General features: G+C 35.5%; 2 protein-coding genes across 2 annotated transcripts; one reads left to right on the top strand and one right to left on the bottom strand.

Annotated features, from left to right (window-relative positions):
• Nucleotides 1-667: 667 nt before the first annotated feature.
• On the top strand, nt 668-3,473 carry LOC140971970 (uncharacterized). Its single transcript, XM_073434445.1, has 6 exons — nt 668-823; nt 959-1,123; nt 1,298-1,492; nt 1,681-1,947; nt 2,055-2,174; nt 2,868-3,473. The coding sequence occupies exons 1-6, from the start codon at nt 668-670 to the stop codon at nt 3,471-3,473; spliced, it is 1,509 nt and encodes a 502-aa protein (XP_073290546.1).
• Nucleotides 3,474-18,068: 14,595 nt separating this feature from the next.
• LOC140982361 (AAA-ATPase At5g57480-like) lies at nt 18,069-20,051 on the bottom strand. Its single transcript, XM_073448843.1, has one exon. It carries the CDS (start codon nt 19,963-19,965, stop codon nt 18,397-18,399), a length of 1,569 nt encoding a protein of 522 aa, XP_073304944.1. The 5' UTR covers nt 19,966-20,051; the 3' UTR covers nt 18,069-18,396.
• Nucleotides 20,052-22,851: the final 2,800 nt, after the last annotated feature.

Raw genomic sequence — 22,851 nt, 5'->3', positions numbered from 1 at the left:
AACGTACTTTTAAACGTATTGTGAAATTTTGAGGCCGATCCAACAGTTTTATAAGGCACAATGAATTTTTCAAGACGGCTGATTTTTCGGGCGATGGTGCTGCTGCGTTTTCGAAGTGATGGTTGCATGATTCTTCTATGATTTTAGAATTCTTCGTGTTTTCTTCCAGTATAAGGTAAGTGGGCTTGTTTTAAAGATTAAATTTTGTTATGCATATTTTTATTCGTGTTTGTGAAATTCGGTCGAGCGCATTTTCTTGTTCTACTCCCTTTCTTGGCATAGTCACGGTATGGTTTTGGGCACTGTGAGGATTCGACTAGATATGGGTGGGAATCCCAACCATGACGTACCCTTACGCGGTGGGGGATATAACTGCTATATGCCCTCGTCCCCTTAGAAGAGTAAAAATTAGGGACTGATATCAGTAAACCATTGAAAGTAGAGGAATCTCAGTTCCTTGTCAGGGTTATACATGTGTTATGAATGATGTTATGAAAGTCATGTGATTGTTGAATAACGTCGATGTCGACTAACCTCGGTCTCAGGGCGTGATACTATCACCTTACAGCTTGCAGACAGAAGTCTCACGTATCCACGTGGAATCATTGAGGATGTACTGGTAAAAGTAGATAAATTTATTTTTCCTGCTGATTTTGTGATTTTAGATATGGAAGAGGATCGTGATACCCCATTAATCTTTGGGAGACCTTTTCTGGCGACTGGAAGGGCATTGATAGATTTGCATAAGGGTGAACTCACCTTGAGAGTTGGTGGAGAAGAAGTTATTTTTAATATCTATCAAGCCATGAAGGGATCAAATGAGGTAAGTACTTGTAAAAGCATCGATGTTATATAATCATATATGTCTCTTGATTGTACAGGAACTAGGGATCCTTCGGAGAGCTGTTTGATAGGTGCTACATGAACTGTTGATGAAGATGATTGGAAAGTGAGATAGCAACTTTTGGCTCTTGATGGATCACAGAAAGAAAAGAAGACGGATGCACCGCTGGAGGAATTGGAGGTACATGAGCAAACAAAGGTAATACCTCCTTCCCCTGATTTGAAAGAACTGCCAAGCCACCTTAGCTATGCATTTTTAGGTGAGAAGTCGACATATCCGGTAATCATCTCTTCCTCTCTTACATGTGCTGAAAAAGGGAAACTATTGAGAGTGTTGAGGAAATATAAAAATGCATTAGGATAGTCGATTTCTGATATTAGGGGAATTAGCCCTACTATATGCATGCAAAAAATTTTAATGGAGGAGTCATATACTGTTTATGTGGATCATCAGAGGAGGTTGAATCAAGCGATGAAGGAAGTTGTAAAAAGTGAGGTGCTAAAATTGTTAAATGCTGGTGTAATTTATGCCATTTTTGACAGTAGTTGGGTGTCTTCTGTGCAAGTTGTGCCTAAAAAAGGTGGAATAACTATGGTTAGAAACGAAAATGATGAACTAATATCTACTCGTAATGTAACTGGCTGGCGAGTATGTATTGATTATAGAAAGTTGAACGATACCACACGTAAAGATCATTTTCCACTGCCTTAGGAGCTTCCTAGGACATGCAGGGTTTTATCGTAGATTTTTTTAAAGATTTTTCTAAGATCACTAAGCCCTTGTGTAATTTACTTGGAAAAGAGTCTACTTTTGTATTTGATGATGATTGTTTGCAGGCGTTTGAGAAGATAAAGAAGGCATTAGTGACTGCACCAATTATGATAGTACCGGACTGGAAAGAGCCCTTTGAGCTAATGTGTGATGCAAGTGATTATGCAGTGGGCGCTGTCTTAGGCCAAATAAGGGAAAAGATGTTTAGGGCAATTTACTACGCAAGCCGCACAATGGATGACGCACAGCAAAATTACACTACGATTGAGAAGGAGATGCTTGCAGTAGTGTTTGCTTTCGACAAATTCAGGCCCTATTTGATCGACACAAAGGTAGATGTTTTACTGACCATGCAGCTATTCGCTACCTATTCGCCAAGAACGATGCAAAACCACGCTTGATAAGGTGGATTTTGCTACTACAAGAATTTGACTTTTAGGTCAAAGATAAGAAAGGAAGTGAAAATCAAGTGGCTGACCACTTGTCAAGACTTGAGCTGGAGAAGAAGAAAGAAGAGGGAGCTATACAGGAAACATTTCTGGATGAACAGCTTTTTGAGGTAAATTCTGTACTTCCTTGGTTTGCTGATATTGCGAATTTTTTGTCTTGCGGCACCCTTCTTCCAGATTTGAGCTATCATCAGAAAAAAAAGTTCGTCCATGATATCAAGTTCTTTTTTTGGGATGATCCATTTGTGTACAAGATGTGTGCTGACCAAGTGATTAGGAGATGCGTGAAGGGTGTCGAAGCACATCAAATTCTGGAGAAATGTCATTCTTGACCATATGGTGGACATTTTGGAGTATCACGAACAGCAGCTAAGGTATTGTAATCTAGTTTTTATTGGCCTGGTTTGTTTGAAGATAGTTATACCTTAGTAAAATCATGTGATAGATGCCAGAGGTTAGGAAACATATCTAGGCGTCACGAGTTACCACTGACAAATATTTTGGAAGTGGAACTTTTTGATGTTTGGGGCATAGATTTCATGGGACCCTTTCCCCCTTCTTTTGGTAATTCCTACATTTTATTAGCTGTTTATTATTTTTTGAAATGGGTGGAAGCAATCGCCACCAATACTAATGACGCTCGTGTTGTAGCTAAATTCGTCCATAAGAACATCTTCACCAAGTTTGGAACACCGAGAGCCATCATAAGTGACGAAGGTACGCATTTTTTGCAATAAATTTTCAACTCACTTTTGGTTAAATACAGTGTGAAGCACAAAGTGGCACTAACATATCATCCTTAGTCAAATGGACAAGCTGAAACATCCAACCAGAAGATTAAACAAATACTGGAGAAGACTGTCAACACCAACCGGAAGGATTGGGCCATTAAGTTGGATGATGCATTATGGGCTTATCGGACTGCATTCAAGACGCCTATTGGGATGTCTCCCTATAGGCTGGTTTTTGGTAAAACATGTCATTTGCTGCTGGAATCGGAGCACCGAGCATTCTGGGCAGTTAAGAAGTTGAACTTTGACTTGAAAGCATCTGGTGATGTCAGAAAATTGCAGCTAAATGAAATGGAGGAATTCCGAAATGACGCATATGAGAATGCAAAGATCTACAAAGAGCGGACTAAGAAGTTGCATGACAAAATCATTGTACGAAGAGAGCTCAAACCGGGACAACAAGTACTACTATTCAATTTTCGTCTGAAGTTGTTTCCTGGTAAGCTGAAGTCGTGTTGGTCAGGGCCATTTGTTGTGGAAACAGTATATCCTCATGGGGCCATCGAGCTAAGGTGCAATGATGGAAGAACTTTCAAGGTGAATGGACATTGGATTAAGCCCTACTATAGGAACGAAGTAAGGAATATCAACATCATTGGGTTGAGCAAACCAAACTGAGCAAAATGGCGACAGTCGGGCTGACGACGTTAAACCAAGGGCTTGTTGGGAGGCAACCCAACCATTATCTTTTATTGCTTTCGTTTTCGTTATCTGTTTTATTTCATTTTCAGTAGTATAATTGCTTTAATATTTTTTTATTTTTATCAAATTATGCAAGTGAAGGTTCGACATTGATAAATATTTGATTATGCAGGTACTAGATGAAACGAAGTGTCAAAGAGTGAAAATATTCCTAATCTCGGGCTCAACAGGCGCCTAGGCGCTTCGAAGCAGCGCCACAACACCATTTTATTCGAAAATGTAGCGCCTAGGCGCCACACAGTCAGCGCTGCAGTGACAATATATTTGAAACATTAGCGCCGCGGCGCTACTAACTCAGCGCTGCGGCGCTGAAGGGGCCGAAAGTTAAGCGCCGCTACTTACTCAGCGCCGCGGCGCTAGTTCGTGTTTTTTTTAAAAAAAAAAAAAAGGGACCAAAACTTCATTTTTCAGAAACCTAAGGATCAAGCGCCGCGGCTCCTCTCCTCCACCACCGAAAAATCGCCCACCTCCACAATTTCTCCTTTTAAAGACCACAAGACATCACACCAAGCTCTCCCAAGTGAAATCCACCTTCATATCTCACTCCTAATTCCTTTGGATCAAGATTTTTGACGAGCCTTCTCCAACAAAATCGACCATGGACGAAAGACAATGAAAATTTCAGCCTCTAAAACAAGGTAATTGTTGGTGGTATCGCGATTCTTGATTTTCAAGTTCGGGATTTGGTGCAGTTGACTTATTGAGTTGCCTACGCAAAGTGTTCGATAAAAGTTCCCAGTGAATTCGTTCTCAAGTCTTGTTGGAGGTTGAATACTGCATGTTAGAGTTAATTGATTGATTGTATCGATATTGTGGGTGTTCAATTGTTGGAATTTCGTTGTGTGAGGAGTTATTGGTATATAATTGTTGTTGAGCACCGTTTGTACTGAATTGAAAAAAAAATGCCGCCGAAAAAGAAGAGCAAGCAAAATAAGTCTGGGGATGGCGAGTCGTCTACTACCAGTTATGATAGACGACGGTTCTGGGATGCCGTTGCTGCTGAAAATTACTCAAAACTACAAGAAAAAAATATGCAGCGAGAGAGAGGAATGAATCAAAGCGCCCAGGGGTGTGAGACACTGGTTCATGATAGGCAAATGAATTGGGATGAGTTTGTGAAACTGCCAGCAGACGAATTGATCTCCCTTGTACGAGAGTTTTATGCCAATCTAAAGGTTAAACATGAGGGTTATCACGTTAAGATTCGGGGGCAGATTGTTGCATTTGATAGCCAAACGATAAACTCCTTGTACTCGATGCCTAATTACGACCCCGATGAGTACACGCTCTTCATGCGAGAGGCATATCCATACGATACAATCATAACAACGCTTTGTGAGCTGGGCACGGTTTGGAAACTCAACAATCAACGAGCCCCGATCACATTTCCGGCTACATCTTTGAAGAGGGAGGCCTACAACTTTACCACTTTTTTGCGTCTCGATTGTTGCCATCTGGGAATGTATCCGATGTGACGAAGCCGAAGGCAGCGTTGGTATATTGTATCATTACTAGCATCGCAGTGGACGCAGGCCGAGTGATTATGACGTCCATTTTATAGGCTGCTCGGGGCACCTCTACTGTTAGCATGCCCTACTCGTCGACGATCACCGATCTCTGTCATGTAGCGGGGGTTACTTGGGATGACATTGAGGCACTGTTGCACACAAAAAGAAATATCTCACTCGTTCAGCCACTACCGAGGGATAAAAGAAGAAGACAAATTACTAATGATCCGGGAGAGGCTTCAGGGAGTGGAGCATAGTCACAGCCTGTCCCGCAGCCATCACACACACATCAGGCACAGACCGACCGCTACCGTCTCGATGAGGTAGAGCGTAAGATAGATAGACTATTGAGGATGACACGCAAGCACCAGGAGTACGTGTACGATTTTAATCGCGTGCTTGCACAGCATTACCCTGCTACTAGTCCATCGGGTGAGCAATTCCCACAACCGCCAACATATGGACACGGGCCTGCTGAGGATGACATTGAGAATGATAATGAGGAAGAGCCTGAGCTGTCAGGCGAGGACAGCGATTCCTGAAGCGCGCTGTATGAGGTACGTGTTCCCATGTTTTTCTTGCCTTACTAATGTACATTGGGGACAATGCACGTACTTAAGTTTGGGGGGTCAGCTTTCCGCTTTACTTTTGAGTTTAAGTTTTCAATTTTTTTTCATTGCATGATTAGTTTGTTAAAAAAAAACTTTTACTTATTTATTGCATGCTATAATAGTTAGGAAGAGTCATGGATACGTCATTGTATGGCTGATGATGAAAATGAAATCGTGGTTTTAATGCATATATGTGTTCATGATAACTTAGGAGTCACAAATTTTTTGTACTGTCATGTTTGTTGATACTATCGATGCTTAGAGACAATTTACATCATTGCAATGCTAAATAGACAATAGAGATCTGAACTTTAGTATTTCTCACATGACATTAACTGACACCTTTGCTAACACAGAAATGACCTAGGCAATCTTTCTCAATGTCTTTGGGCCTGTTTTCCTTGCTACTATCGTTCGTTAGCCCATTGAGCCTCGAGTAGATTGAGATGCTTGATTTTTTTCTCTATACACCTATCTCATATATCATGTTTTATTGAAAAATGCATATGATTGGTTTGTATGAGTTGACTAATGGATTGACGATAATCTAGAACTTGCTTGAACACTTTTCGAGGCGAAATACGGATAATATGCGACATAGGAATGATTTAGGCAATCTTTGGAACCGTTTAAGCCTTTGAGCCTATCAAATAAACATGAAATATCCCTAGTGTCCCATTTTGAGCCTATTTAAAAATCAAGTGATGTGTGTCAATGACATACAATTAGCCCTTACTTGTATCTAATCTACATCCCACAACAACTACCTAATGAAGCTTATACACTTATTGTCCTACCTAATTTTGAGATAAATAAGTTCATTGGTGTTGTAACGATTCAAGTACTCCTTGAAAAGAAAAAGAAAAGAATTACATGTGCAAAGAGGAGTTGAAAAAGAGACAAAAAAAGAAGAAAAACAATCAAAGAATGGATCGAAAAGTGGTGAAAAAGAAAAATATGAAAAATGGAAGATATGATCGGAAAGAAAACAATAAAGTGATGATGAATGAAATGAGAGTGAAGATGATAAAAAATTCGATTATTTCTCTCAAATTTTGATTCCCATACCTTTTATTGTAGCCATGAGCCATAGCATAACGTTACAAGCCTACAAGACCTATTAACCTTGTCACATTTATCCAATATACTAGTGGAGAAAAGTTGTTCAGGTCAAGCCTATGGATACTTGAGAAACATGGTTAGCAAGTATGAACTTTAATCATTTGTTCGAAAGCATCTCATTGTGTAAAATTATCGTTTGATATACTTATGTTGAACACCTATTGAACCAAACAATTACCAATGAAGTCCTTTGGGATATGTGAAAGTGAATTTTCATATTAATGAAGTGTAATTTTAACTGAATTGAAGATCTCTTGAGTTTATAAGGCTAGTGGGTGTTGTAAATTTATTTGAGCATTTGATTGGGTAAATGAGCATTGACATATCACACACGCACGTGACTCTTGAGAGATTATGAATTACATAAAAATGGATTAGTCGGAGGCCAAGATCAATGGTTGCATATCCATGACTTTTAGTCATTATCGTTTTCTGTTGGTTGAATTCCTATTTTTACTTTTATTTTGCTCGGGACTAGCAAAAGTTCAAGTTTGGGGGGTTTGATAAGTACAAGAATTGCACTTAATTTATGAGTTAATTCATTTGAATTATATTGGTTTCGGACATAATTACGCCTGTTTTTATTGTTTTTGTGTCGTGCAGGGAATAAACAACTAGTTGATGGTTTAGAGCAATCGGAGGTATTTTTTAGCGTGAAACTGCAAAATACGAAAGCCACAGCGCCACAATTACCTAACGTCCATAAATTAAATCTTTATCTGATATAACGATCACAAAATATATAAATCAAATATTTAATATATTAAGATAAATAACCCTCATTTTAATTAAAGCATGCATGTCATTATAACTTAATCTGATTTTTTAATGATATTCACATTTCTTAAAATGAAAGGACGATAGAAGAATTGACTTCACTTGTCATTCACATTTGGAAATACCATATATCATTTTTTACAATCTTTGAATTATATTGCTTCTTATTCTTCTTCATTTTGTACAATGTTAAACATAATGAGTACTAGCAGCCCTATCCACAGCTTATAATTGACTTCGCTATTCACACACACACACACAGATATATATATCTGTTATGCGTGTGTGTGTCACATATCAAAGAGAAAACATAATGCTATGCTCTCTATTGGCTGGAATTAGATTTCAATTTAGTGAGGGACATGATTGAGCCATCAGGGGCCATATTTCGATGGCTCCAAATTGGATGCAATCGAAGCACTTTTTTGACAAAATACTACAAAACACAAACGAACAACAAGTTAAGTGAAAAGGGACAAAGAATATAATGCAAATGCCAGCACAAAATGCCGATTCTTGTTGAAATGTCTCAGCTCAACGTGCTAGTCTTTCACATGTCACAACCATCACCCATCTATTATTGGGGAACTTATTCACGTGTGTATGCCCTCTAAATTCATTTTAATACTGCCTAGCTAGAGTGTCATGATCAGTGGTCGTAATTATTTTGATGAGAGCAATTTTATCTTTTTACTAGTAGAGTGTGTGTATTAATAAGCATGTGAAATCTTATCTTTAAAACAAACTTTATCGATCTAAGAAATAGTGAAAAATATTAAAAAGTGTTAAATGTCTCACATCGGGTGGATTAAGTTTTGAGAATTGTACATATAGACTTGGAAAATCTTTCTTGAGTTAATTTTTGGAGTTGAGTTATGTTCAAGTCTCAATTTTAAATTATATCAGAGCCAAGACATACCGTTATGTGTTTGATTATCCTATGGACCACCCGATTATGTTTTGTAAATTTCAAGCTCTAGTTGTTCATTCTTGAGCATTAGAGGATGCGTTCAATATATCAAATTGGCTGAATTAAATCTTTGTGAGTTGTATATATGATTTCAACTAGTTTTTAGAGTTGAATTAAGTTTAAATTCCAAATCTTAATAAAAAGTTTCAAATTTTCAATTGATTTCATCCAATTTTTGGAGGATGATCTTGTTGGGCCATAATGTATACTGCCCACTACATGTTTGGTCATAATCTAATAATGTCTTAATCGATCTCTCCCACCCCCACACTACAAAATCAAGAAGATGTTAAAAACCAAATGATGAATATATTGAAACGAAAAGAAAGTGTATGATCGACAAGATGTTTATCTGGAAGTAGCGGTTAGGGTTTGGTTTTGAAGGCCGGTTGGTATTGGCTTTGTCTTCGCATTGCATGACATTAATGCAAGCCATAGTCAAGAAATGACATCCTAACCATTCTATATGGAGATAATGGGAGAAAATCAATCACCGTCACATCTCCAAATAGGGAGAATCTTAAATTGGGGATTGGGATGCTCCACAAATTAAATATTAAAAGTATGTATCATAATATATATATATATAGAAACAATTAGTATAGATATTTCAAGATCTATGCATGACATTCAGCATATATAATTCCAGTAATAGAAGTTATATATGATTTTAATTATACAGCATAAAAATTAGGAAAATTTGTAATTTGGATATATACTTTATATTTGTATGTTTGTGACTTTAGTTTCGTTAATCGCTATATTGTCAAATATTATTTGTTTGGTCTCTAATTATGTATTTTTATGATTTTAATCTTTTTTATGACTTGACAATTATGTGTCAGAGATTTGACGTTCCCGTATTTTCAATGTTACATCAACAATCTAGATTAGGAAAAGAATTGAAATTATGAAAAATAAAAAATACATGAATAAAACTCAACGTCAATAATAACATAAAAAGAATATTACATTTCTGGTTTTAATCAAACAATAGATTGTGTATTAGAATTTACCTTCAAATGCAAATGTTTGAGAATGGCTCCAACTATTTTGGGATTAGAAAAGAAATATCTTATTGTAAATATCTACGAACAGAGAACCTTCTTGAAGATCTCAAAATCTTGTTTGAATACTTCTTCAAGATCTTCTCTATCAAGTCGACAAAATATGAATTTCGAAAATATGTAGGTGTGGTGTGTGAAGTGTTTTCGGCTGGTATGAGCACTTGGAAGCCTAAGTTTTCAATTTATAAATTTTAATTTGCATGATAATGGGCTTAGATTTTGGGCCTTCAAGTATTGGAGCAACTGGACCTACTCAAATTAGTTAAATTGAGTCCAATAACACTTATTTAATTGAAAAATATAAGTTTATAAAATTTATTTTTCAAAAATAATGCATTTGACATTTTAAAAGTCCCTTGTTTGCCCAAAATCGGCTTTCCGGATAAAATCGAGCTCGTCTCGTAAAATAATTTGTACTCTACCATTTTTAGAAATAATTAAGCATATTTAATCATATTAATATGCCTTGAAAATATTTAATGAAAAATATTTATTTTTATCTATGTCGTCACCGGTCTCTTTTCCCCAGCCTATTATCGAATATTCGGATAAAATCTACCATTTCATTAAATCATGTCATATAATCATTTAATCATGTAATCATACCTTTAATCATTTAATTTGCATCAAGTAAGAATTTAAAATCAATTAAATAAAACAATTATATATTTAAATTCATTTGGATGCATGCGGTTTATATGGACCCATTTTTTTGTTGCTGGCAGGTTTATGAACTCCTTCACCAAAATAGACAGTTCCACTCTTCTCTCGTAATTAATTGTTATGCTAACTTCTACAAGTTCCATCATATTGATTGAACTTATAAACTTCTTTATAAGAAATCTTTATTATCTCTATCAAACTACATTTGAAATTGACTATCTCAACAAAAACACAGAATCTGATACTTGTATGACCCTCAATGGTTCAAAGATATAGCTAGATGTATGTTCACAACTTCATGTGATTCAAAATAACATTTATTCTTATTCGAGCTTACTCTAATTAGCTTCATTCTTGCATCAACCCCTTGATCAATAATGTCAGAACTCATATATAATTACACCAATCGAATCATGGTCAAAGCGTAATGTAACATCGTCCTATGATCTCCTGGGTATTACTAATAGTGCCTACAATAACCTTAAGTTATAGTTAGCATATAGTACGGTCCCTTCAACTCATGTATCACAATCGAATCTGTAATCATTAGCATATAGAGAGTTGCAAATAAATTCGATAACGATGTGATATATCTTTGAGTAATAATAGTGGTAAAATATTTTCAACTGAGAAAACATCTTTCTAAAATGCATATGTCTTACTCTGGCCAGAGATTCCTTACACCATTAACTTATCAGATCACATAGGATATCTTCACTCGTAAGCAAATAGTGAATTCCCGACTACTATCTATTGGCTCCTACGTATTTCGAAACTACATCCAACCTGCCATCTTGTGACCCTTTTATGGAGCAGGTAAACGAATAAAGTGCATGCTAGTACGTAAAACTTCTACATTGTCTGATGTACAACCATAACCGCGGACTATTCCACTCGATAAGTGATAACTACTTGGACAGTCTGAGGGAAGGTTGTTCAGTACATCACCATATGATCATCCATTTGTATGAATGGATATCTTCATGCTCTTACCAATGAAACATGACGTTTACATCACAGATGCTAGTATCAAGCTCAAGCGACATTTATTCTTATTTTAGACGCCCGATTCGACTAGCGAACTCTCTTTAAAACATACAGTATACTTCCTAATGAGTTTCACTATTTTACCTTTTGCATATTCAAGGACTTTATCTAAACAGCTTGCATAGGTATACAGATAAAATTAATTTTATAAATGTATAAAACCGTAAAATATTATTAAAATTAAGATTGTTTTTACATAAGAATCAATAAAACTCAAGCCGCAAATTGGCTCGGGTACCTACGCTAACACTTTGTACGTACCCATGGAAACCATTTTTCTAGATCTTGTTGATTTACATGAATCCCTCAGCTGTTTAGTGTCTAAAATAAGTTTTTGCTTTGTATTTCATAAAGTTTTGGTTGAGCGAGTTTATGCATTAAAATTTCAGTTTAGTCGAGAACACCGCCGATGTTCGTGTCTCAGAGTGTGACACAAAATATATGAGTATTGGATAGTAACTACTTTAGAATGGTTTACAACATTATATATAAATGATTCATCGAGCAAATAATTCCACAAAAATATCACAATCATAGTGAAGTTAGCAGACTTCCCGCTTGCTTAATTGTTTTCAATCCCAGATGTCAACATTAAACGTGATAGGATTATGTTTGCTGTATAATGCTAACTAATGAAGTCTGCGTTTTGAAATTCTCTTTTATTATTATTAATTAATTATAACAACAAAATTTGTATAAAATTCAAATTATTCTGACCTAATTATTTTCACCAACCGAAAGAAAGGGGTAGGTCAGACGCATAATAAAGCATAAAGCTATTTGTTTTATTTTAATTTATTGAAAAATTAAATTTACATGTTGAATATATTCATTAAACACTATAATAATATAAGTTAAAGATCCGAATTAAAAGTTATCAAAAAGCAACCAACCCCTTTTCATTTGCCACACACAGAGGTAATGAACTAATGGATAGATTTAATGGGACAAATGAAGTGTTGCTGTCACCACGTAAGATGAGAACTTGCTAGCTAATATTCTATCCCAACCCAACTGCCCATTTGCATTTGCCTTTTTATTAACTCCTAAACCTTTCCTTATCCAACGTAAAACCTCTCACGTTTTGAAGCTCTTTTATTGACAAAAAATTATGTGAGACGGTCTCGCGGATCGTATTTTGTAAGAAGAATCTCTTATTTGGGTTAACCATAAAAAAATATTACTTTTTATGCTAAGAGTATTACTTTTTATTGTGAATATCGGTAGGATTGACCCGTCTCACAGATAAAAATTCGTGAGACCGTCTCACAAAAAACGTACTCTTTTTTTATTATTATTCATCGTCATCTTAATTTGTTTGTTCCACGTTCGTGTTCATGTTTCCATATTTATCCACTTTAAAATCATTTGAAGATATTTAATTTTAGGAGTTGTTTGATGTGAAGGATAAGACTCGACATGATCCTTGTATCTTTCTGTGTTTTACTCAAGTTTTATAATAATTGAAACTAGAAAGAGTTATATTCCCGGCTTGGTTCGCGACGTAACTTATATCAAGTCCAAAACAAGGGCGCGTAGCTTGAACCCCGAGTTTAGAGGATAAAATTTAATTATAATAAAAAAGATTTAGGATGCAAGTATGCAACAATACAATGTTAATAGAATTTCAAGAAAAATTTATGTACGGGAGGGGCAGTCGTCCATATTGATCATTTCCATGTGGCTCTGTCAGAGTTTGAATTCATGAAGAAATAATTATCTTGTCATAAAATTTAAAACCACTTATTTTATATCATAAAATTTCGATGTATATATCATAGAAATTGTTGATATAACAAACCTAACATTATGTCAATAATTTAACTAAAATGACAAAAAAAAACTAAAAGTTGGTGTGAAAAACTAAAATTTAACGAATTAATATAATAAAACCGAAGATAAGACGGGTTGCCAAAGAACTTTTATTTTGCCTAACAATTGTTAACGTTCTCAATGTAAGATATATTTCAAACTGTTAAGACGGGTTGCCAAAGAACTTTTATTTTGCCTAACAATTGTTAACGTTCTCAATGTAAGATATATTTCAAACTGCACCCACGTGAAATGGAATATAGGCAGGCAAAAAACTCGTGTGATCTATTTTTTATTATTATTTATTTGGAAGTAGGCAACTTCAATTTCGACGACAATGACAAGACGAGCCATTACGGCCACTTGCAAAATGGTAGCATACGAAGTCTCCATCTTTAAGTAATGTAAAATTTCGAAATATTAATTAGGTTCTCGTTCAGTGAGACATTTGAATGTATAAATTTGGTGGTGGTATATAAAAGAGTTTGAGTTGAACAATCTCGGATGCAAATTAAGCTGTACTTAACCATGCATGCTTGACATAGACCAAGTGTTGAATGAGGAGAAAGAAGAGGAGCTTAATCAAATCCATAACGAAAAAAGTGATGATTTTAATATTAATAACCTCGACTCGAGTTAGCGGGTTCATATGATGATGCATAGAACCCATGTACGTAACAAGTTGATCATGATATATGTGAATATATACGAAGTAGGAGTTAGTGAAATTTATAATCTTGAATATTGTTAGAGTATGTATCCAACGAGCCAACTTTTGGATTGAACTTTATTGACTCTTATGTAAAATAAATATTTATTTTAATAATATTTATGGTTTTATCTAATTATGACATTTACTTTATATGTATAACCATGCAAGATACATAGATAAATTCTTTGAATTTACAATAGATTCTATGAGGTATGTCTCTCAACATAAGATCGTGAAAATAATTGGGAAGCAGACTGTATAATATAAAATGGTTCTTATTCGGTTCAACCGCCTAAAATAAGTATATAAGTAGCTCTAACTTGAGACTGGAATCTGTGATCTAAACGACATGTTTCATTGGTAAGGACATGAAGATGTCCTTTCTTAAAAATGAGTGATAATTTGATGATACACTGAACAACTCTCCTTTAGACTATACAAATGGTTATCACTTATGGAGTGAAATATTCTGTAGTTATGGTTGTACACAGTAGTCCTTTGACCGGGGACACACGGATGCTCTGCGTAGTAGTACCAACACCTTTGAAGATTTTCAGGTGTCAAGGTTGGGTGCAGTTTCGAAATAAATAGGAGCTAATGCATTGTGTTGGAGATTCATCGTTTGCCTTTGGGTGAAGATACCATATGTGATTTGATGAGTTAAGAGTGCAAGGAATTTCTGGTCAGAGTAGCACATGTAAATTTTAGAAAGGTGTTTCCTCAGTTGCACATACCATAATAACGTGTCATTGTTATTACTCAAAGATATATCACATTATTATCGAATTATTTTGCAACTCTCGATATAGATTCGATCAGGATATAAGAGTATAAGGGACCGTATTGTATGCTAACCACAATCTAATATTCTTGTAGGAACTATCAGTGATACCTAGGGGATCATGAGACAATACTACTAGATGCTCTTATTATTATCCGATGGGTATAATCAGATATGAGTTCTGACATTCTTGATCAAAGGGTTGATGAAAATAATGGGGATAAAAAGGATAGGTTCGAATAAGAATAAATTTTATTCAAAATCACAATGAAATTGTGAAGACATGGCTATATGTATCCTTGAACTATTGAGGGTCACACAAGTATCCGATAATGTGTTCCCGTCGCGATATTCAAGTTCAAGGAGTTGAATTTGATGACTGTAGTTTGATAGATATCAAACGGATTGCTTATAAAAGAGTTTATGAGTGGATTCCATGTATTATAAGTTGTGGAAGATAGCTTAACTGTTAATTAAGTGAGGAGAGCGAAACTGTCTGTTTTGGTGAAGGTGTTCATAAAAATCGCAGCTGCCAAAATGATTCAATAAAAATTTTGATTTTCAAAATTTTGAATATATGAACGAGATTTGTACCCGCGACACACCGACGCTGTCTGACCGTCTATTGGAATTATAATGAGTTCATAATTATTTATTTAATAAATTTAGAATATACAAATTAAATAATAATGTTAATAGTGGTGGCTCTTGTATGTGCTAGATTCTCATGGAATATTCTAAAGAAATCTAGGAAAAGAGGCTGTTTGGATGAGTAATTTTGTTCAAGAGTTGGGTGTTACCCCTCAAACGGTTGATCCAGTCCCTGTATACTGCAGAAACACCAGTGTCGTTGCGCAAGCAAAGTGACCAAGGTCTCATTAGCGATCCAAACATATACTGAGAAAGTTCTACATAATCTGAGAGATTGAAAGAAGAGGAGACATATCAATGGAGAAAGTCGTCTCTGCAGATAACGTTGTTGATCTACTCATGAATCTCCTTCCAATACCATTGTTTGAGAAGCATCGTGAAACGATAGGTGTGAAATATATGAATAGTTGACTATAGGACAAGTGGGAGGTTGTTATAGTAGGCGTCTAGTGAACGAAATTGTATCTTGGGCTTTATTGGCTATTATGTAAAAACAATCTTCATTTTAATATTATTTTACGATTTTATCTAATTATGAAAATTATTTTATCTGTATATTCATGCAAGCTGCATATATTAAGCTCTTGAATATAAAATAATCACCATAAGGTTTTTTTCGCAACGTAAGATCGTGAAAATTATTAGGAAGTGTACCGTATATTCTAAACATGTTCCTAGTCGACTCAGCAGCCTAAAATAAGAATATAGATCGCTTGAGTTTGAAAATAACATATATGATGTAAACGTCATGTTTCATTGGTAAAAAGATGAAAATGTATGTTCATACAGGTGAGTCATCATTTGATGATGCATTTAACAACCCTCTTTCGTAGTGTCCAAGTGCTTATCGCTTATCGAGTGGAATAGTCCGCAGTTATGGTTGTATACCATTAGTCCTTTGACTTGGGACAACATGGAGGCTCTGCGTATTAGCACCACACGTTGACTCGTTTACCGACTCCTTTGAGAGTCATCAGATGGCGAATTTGGGTGTAGTTTCGAAATACGTAGGAGTCAATGTATTGTAGTCGGAGATTTATTGTTTGCCTATGGGTGAATATATCATATGTGATGATGAGTTAATAATGCAATGAATATCGAGTCAGAGTAACACATATACATTTTGGAAAGGTGTTTCCTCGGATTCACATACTATGTCACTGTTATAACTCAAAGATATATCACATCATTATCGAATTCATTTGCAACTCTCATATAACAATGGTTGCAGATTCCATCGAGATATATGAGTTGAAGGGATCGTATTGTACGCTAACTGTAACTTAAGGTTATTGCAGGCAATATAAGTGATACATAATAGATCATGAGGCGATGCCACTAGACACACTTATTATGATCTGATAAGTGCAATCCGACATGAGTTCTTACATTTTTTATCAAATGGTTGATGAAAAGAATGTGGTTAATAAGGGTAAGCGTGAATAATAATAAATTTTATTCAGAATCACAATGAAGTTGTAAACACACGGCTAGTTTTATTACTGAACTATTGATGGTCACACAAGTATCTGATTATGTGTTTCCGTCGAGATAGTCAAGTTCAAATAGTTGAATTTGGCGATTGTAGTTTGATGGATATCAAACGTATTCCTTATAAAGAAGTTTACAAGTGGATTCCATGTATTAAAAGTTGTGAAAGTTAACTTAACCGCTGATTAATTGAGGAGAGTGGAACGACCTATTTTGGTGAAAGAGTTCACAAAATTGACAGCTGCCAAAATGGATCGATTGAAATTTTGATCTTCGAAATTTTCAATTTCATTATATAAACGAGATTTGCATCCTTGACACATCGACGATGTCTGATAATTAATCGTGGCTAGAACGAGTCACAATTATTTATTTAGTAAATATAGAATCTACTAATTAAATAATAATATTAGTAGTGGTGACTATTATATGTGCAAAATTCTAATGAAATATTTTAAAGGAGTCTAGAATTGATTAATTAAATATAAGTTATTTAATTTTATATATGTCTATATATGTGTGTATACATGTGTGTGTATATAAATTAATGTGCATATACGTTATATATATGTATATATATATGGAATATATATATCACATATATTATCAATAGTTGATTTAAATTGTAAATAATGAAAAAAAATAATCCTAATTCAAGTGAGATTCCTGATATGATTAAAAAGTGTATAAATATTTCATTAAAAATTATATGAAACAGGATAACTTTTGCACACAAATTTTGTACACCAAAATTCTCCTCCTCTCCTCCCTCAAAGGAATTTTCGGCCATTTCAAGTTTTTCACAAGAAAATATTCGGCAACGTTCCACCACCGCGCCGACGCACCGCCGTCAGATTTCCGAAATTCTGGCGATCCAATCTCGACGCAAAATCGTTTAGATCTCTAGTGTGATCTGTACGAGCTATGTAATCTCGGATCGTGGGCTTGATTAAACGAACAAATGAGAAATATTCGTTCGTAAAGATACAACTGACGATCCAATCTCGACGTAAAATCGTTTTTATTTCATACGACGCCCAAAGAACGTTTTGAACGTATAAACAAAAAAAAAATTAACTTTCTTCTGCGTCTTGAGTGCGTGAAAACAGTACTCTAGTAAATATATGCTTCGCTTTCTCGAGAAAACAATACTCCAGCAAATATATATATATATATATATATGCTTGCTTGAGTCCATGAAGCCAGCACATGAAACGTACGATGGAGTTAAAGATTGAATGTATTCAACCTACCCGATTTCAGAAGACATCATATTTAAGCTCATGGAACTCAAATAAGAAACACAACACATGCATGCAATTGATTAATAAATTAAGGAGCAACAAACAGTTGTACTATCAAAACCTGGTATTAAATCAATATTATTCATTGTAAGGACTCAAGCGACCACCACTAGCATTCAGTAGACTGAAAAAAAAAAGAGACCATTTATTTTCCAGGACGAAATCCTAATTCTTCCACAAGGTTTGATCCCATATTCATGGAGCAATCAACCTCTCTTCTTTTCCCCAAAGGTAACTCTTTCCTTCCAATTTTTCACCCCACCACCCCAAATAAATTAAAAAAGAAAAGAAAAAACAGAACATGGAACATCGAAACGTAAAAATCAATGGATTTTCTCGTCACCATTTTCATGAATCCCGCCATCGTTTTCCTGGAATTTAATGCAATTTTCTTGCAAGTGATTATCACTGCCATCTTTAGGACTATCCAGAGCTCTTTTCTCCTGTTCTTCATCATCTTCTTCAACTCCATCATCATCCTTCTTTCTTGGTTTCAACCTATTTTTTTCAGCCTTAACTTTCAACTTCTCCAACAGTTCTCCTATTGCTTTACGCTTATCGCGCCGATTCTTGATCAGGATTTCACTGATATCGGCGGGGGTCATCTCCGCCGCATCAATCACCCCCTCCAACCCCTCCAAAATTCCCTTCTCCAAATCAATCTCATCGTATCCCAAATAATTCTTCAACAAAATCTTCAAAGCCGAAAAAGAACAGTAGCTCATGTGTATGTGCACATCCATTCTCCCACACCTTAACAATGCAGGATCAAGTTTCTCGATATGATTTGTCGTAAACACGAATATCCTCTCACTCCCACAGCAAGACCATAATCCATCAGTGAAATTCAACAACCCAGAAAGTGTTATCGTGTTCCCCGTATCATCCGAGCCCGGAAGTGATGAAACGTCGTAGTTATTTTTCCTCGAACCAGAGACAGCACTGGCAGAGGCGGCGAAGCCGCCATTCTTGTTTCTATTGGCTAAATTAATAGAACAATCTATGTCTTCAATGACAATAATGGACTTTGAACTGGTTTTCATCAGCAATTTTCTCAACTCAGAATTAGTATTCACCTCAGTCAACTCAAGATCATAAATATCGTATCCAAGAAAATTAGCCATTGCGGCAATCATACTAGACTTACCTGTCCCGGGGGGACCATACAACAAATACCCTCTTTTCCAAGCTCTCCCGGTCTTCTGATAGAAGGACTCTCCATTCGCGAAATCCAGAAGATCATCCATAATCTCAGATTTCTTCAAAGGATCCATGGCCAATGTGTCGAAAGTACTGGGATGCTTAAACGGCACGGATTCCCAAGGATGACCCCTCGAATCCAAAGACCCACCTCTCGAATTGGTGTAAAGCAACCTATCTTGATTCCGCCGCCGCAATTCATTAGCTTTCTCCATGACGTAATCAAGATAAGAACTGAGTACCAATTGTTTGTTCTTCTTCTTGACTCGGAGAGTGAACCCCCTCTTCTCCTCCGGCAATGGGCGCCAAGAAAAAGTCTGCGCCTGCCTCTGGGTAACAATATGCTCCCACTCTATCGCAACCCCTTTATATGAATCGATCAAACGATCGTTGTTGGATAGACCGAAGGTGATTGAGGAAGAGTTCAACCCCCGAGTCAGGCTCAGCCGAGTGCCTGAAATCGAAGCAGAAGAGCTCAGATAGAGCTGAACGGCGTTGTAAAGCTCGTTGGTGTTTACTCCGTCGATCTCTGTAATATCGTAGTAGCAGTAAGAAGAGAAATAGCTGAAGAGGCGGTAGACGAATTTGAGGGAAGCAAAACGTAGTTCGGGTGGGAAAACTGTGTGAAGGAGGCTCTGGCAGAAAGCCCAAACGCCCATTATCGATGCCATTGTTGTCCAAATCTCCTTCATTCTTCCAGATTGTTTAAGGTTTTCTGAACTATACCAGAAAACGTAGGAAGAAGAGAAGAAGAAACACAGATGAAACGCAATACATTATATATNATAATAGTATCTTCAAACATAGTAATTCACTAATTATTAAATTCCACGTATTCATAATATACTAGTTTTATTTAAATAATGTTTTATGATCTTGTTGTTCATAATATAGTAGTAATATATAATTAGCACTTAGTGAAAACATAAATTCCGTTTACTTATTATAACTATTCGAACTATAATATAATAGTAAAATGATTCAATATGATGTATCATGAGAGAAAAATGGTAAAAAAGGCTATAATTCAAAGTGAAATCAATAAGAATGTAATAACTGTACTATATGCAATATGACATTTCAATACGATGTAGTATCTATGAATGAAATAATATAAATTTTATCGTAAATAATAGGCCAAATGCCGATGGAAAGGCTATATAGAAAGAAATCTGATAGTAAAATCTCACATTCCTAACTTATGTAATAGTTTTCTTTGACTCCGATGGTTTCAATATTTTTTATTGTCATAAATTCAAAATTATTTTAATGTTAGTAAGGCTACTAGATATTTGACTAGCCTAATGTTCAAACTTTGTCAAAATTGAGTATGCTAAAATATAGAAATTTATAAGAAAAATCATAATAATTCGAAATCATCTCCACAAAATATGAAATTTTCACAGTAGGTGTATCTTGTTGAGTTCTATAATTTTGTATAGAAAATATTTTGGAATTCCAAATTCCATTTTTCTCAAATTGTGAATTTGTAGGCGGTCCTCAAGGGGATTTGGCTGCCGACAAAAAGGTGACTTCCAAGAATATTTCCGATCATGGGCTAAATATTTGGTGTACTTGACATCATGATGAATATTTCATCTTTTATAACCAAGTTCGAAAATAGTGTGCATGATTGAAAAATATAATAGAGGTATCAAAGTTGATCTTAATTAACCATTTCAAAATTTTGGGTAAATGAACTTGATTTTTCATTAAAAATTTAAAGAAATTCATATGCTAGTCCCAAATGAAATTATGAAATTTGAAATTATAACACTAGTAGAATTTTGATATTATAATTCGGCACTTTTTTTGGCTTTGAAATTACGAAACAATAGATAGTAAGCTACTTCGATTTAAGAAGCGACGAAGTAAGATACTATATCTTATATTTTTATATCTTGTAAATTCCTATCGTTTATTGAAAATACAAACAATGTCAGAGGTTTATTCCTCAAATTCCAATAGTTTTCTTCATTTTGACTTGTTTTAGGAGATTAGAACAGACGATCAAATTTAGGATTCGTTTTTGCTTGTTTTTAGAAGTTAGATTTTTATCATTTTCACACAAATCAGTGCATTTCGCACCTGACACGCCCGCAAATATCAATAATGTGCAAACAGATACTATTTTAAACTTCGTTGGTGGAAAAATGGCTTTACTTTAAAATTGAAGTATTATTTTACTTCGAAATTAGATGTTTGATGAAGTAAATCGTTGTGACACCATTGATTTGGGTCTTTGTTTCGCATATTTCGGGGGGAGATTTTTGTCTATTTCTCGGTGTGTATATTGCTTTGTGATATTTTTCTACCGGTGAGTTAGGCGCGGATTTGAGGGGGTCACGGTACGTTGAATTCTAAGGTTTTGAGAAGGAAGATTTTTATGTAGTTTTCTTGTTGTTTTTCTATCCGTTTTATGCATGTGTTTAATTTCATATTTTAATCTCCAGGTTACGTAAGATTTAGTATATAAAATTGAGTTTTCGATTATAGTGGACAGATAATTGGCTATGCCGCCCAAAACTAGCTAGGGCCGCAGTGGTGGTCCTTGGTGATATTGGTCGCAGCCCGCGAATGCAATACCATGCTCTTTCTCTTGCTCGGCAGGTACACATACTCTCTGTTTTTGTTTTGTTGTTGATTTAGAAAATATATGTTTGATGGCTGGTTAGAAAATCTTGGGATTTCATGAAAAACTTATGGAATATACTTTTCTCAAAATATATGTTAAATCAATTCTGAAATATTAAAACATGAGTTGAGTGTTTTAAGGGAAACATCTCAAAAAGAAATAATAAAATGTGCTGAAGGTAACTTGTAACTACTAAAGAACTAGTTGTAATAATTGCAAGTGTGCAATTGATCATGGTTATCCTTTGGATTGCTTATATAAGGAATTTCCCAATTTTTGTAGGGTTTTCTATAGGTTGATATCGTTGCATATGTAGCATTTGATTATTCTTTCTAGTACTTGGAGTTTTCAGGTTTTTCCCCATGGACTTTTGAATGGTTTGTGTCATGTAACCAGTAAGTGTTAGAGTAGATNAGGTCGCTTGAGCTTGAGACTAGCATCTGTGATGTTGTATACTGCGTTTCTTGGTAAGGGCATAGAGATGTCCAAACATACAGATGGGTAGTCATATGATGATTATACCGAACAACCCTCCCTCGAACTTTCTAAGTGGTTATCATTCATCGAGAGGATAAGTCCGTGGTTATGATTGTACACCATTAGTCCTTACGACCCGGGACAACACTGAGACTCTATATGCTAGGGCTGTGCTTTGACTCGTTTACCGGCTCCAGGAGAGTCATCAGGTGGCGAGGTTGGGAACAATTGCAACACATATAGGAGCCAGTGCATTGTAGTTGGCGATTCACCGCTCACCTGCGGGTGTGGATATCCTATGTGATCTGATGAAATTATAGTGCGTGGAATCTCTTGCCAGAGTATGAGATGTACGTTAGAGAAGGAGTTCTCCAACAGTATATGCGATGCCACCTCCAACAGTACATGCGATGCCACTATTATAGTTATCACATAGTTATCGAATTAATATGCAACCCTCGATGAA

The sequence above is a fragment of the Primulina huaijiensis genome, chromosome 1 (genome assembly GCF_012295235.1).
Source record: "Primulina huaijiensis isolate GDHJ02 chromosome 1, ASM1229523v2, whole genome shotgun sequence".
NCBI classification, from domain to species: domain Eukaryota; kingdom Viridiplantae; phylum Streptophyta; class Magnoliopsida; order Lamiales; family Gesneriaceae; genus Primulina; species Primulina huaijiensis.
Note: the sequence above shows the minus strand (reverse complement) of the source record. Positions and strands in the feature narration are given on the sequence as shown.

Coding starts and splice junctions, on each gene's coding strand:
- LOC140971970 (XM_073434445.1), top strand. CDS start 668: ATGGAAGAGGATCGTGATACCCCATTAATCTTTGGGAGACCTTTTCTG. Junction 824..958: donor CCATGAAGGGATCAAATGAG/GTAAGTACTTGT, acceptor AAAGTGAGATAG/CAACTTTTGGCTCTTGATGG. Junction 1,948..2,054: donor CCTATTTGATCGACACAAAG/GTAGATGTTTTA, acceptor TTTGACTTTTAG/GTCAAAGATAAGAAAGGAAG.
- LOC140982361 (XM_073448843.1), bottom strand. CDS start 19,965: ATGAAGGAGATTTGGACAACAATGGCATCGATAATGGGCGTTTGGGCT.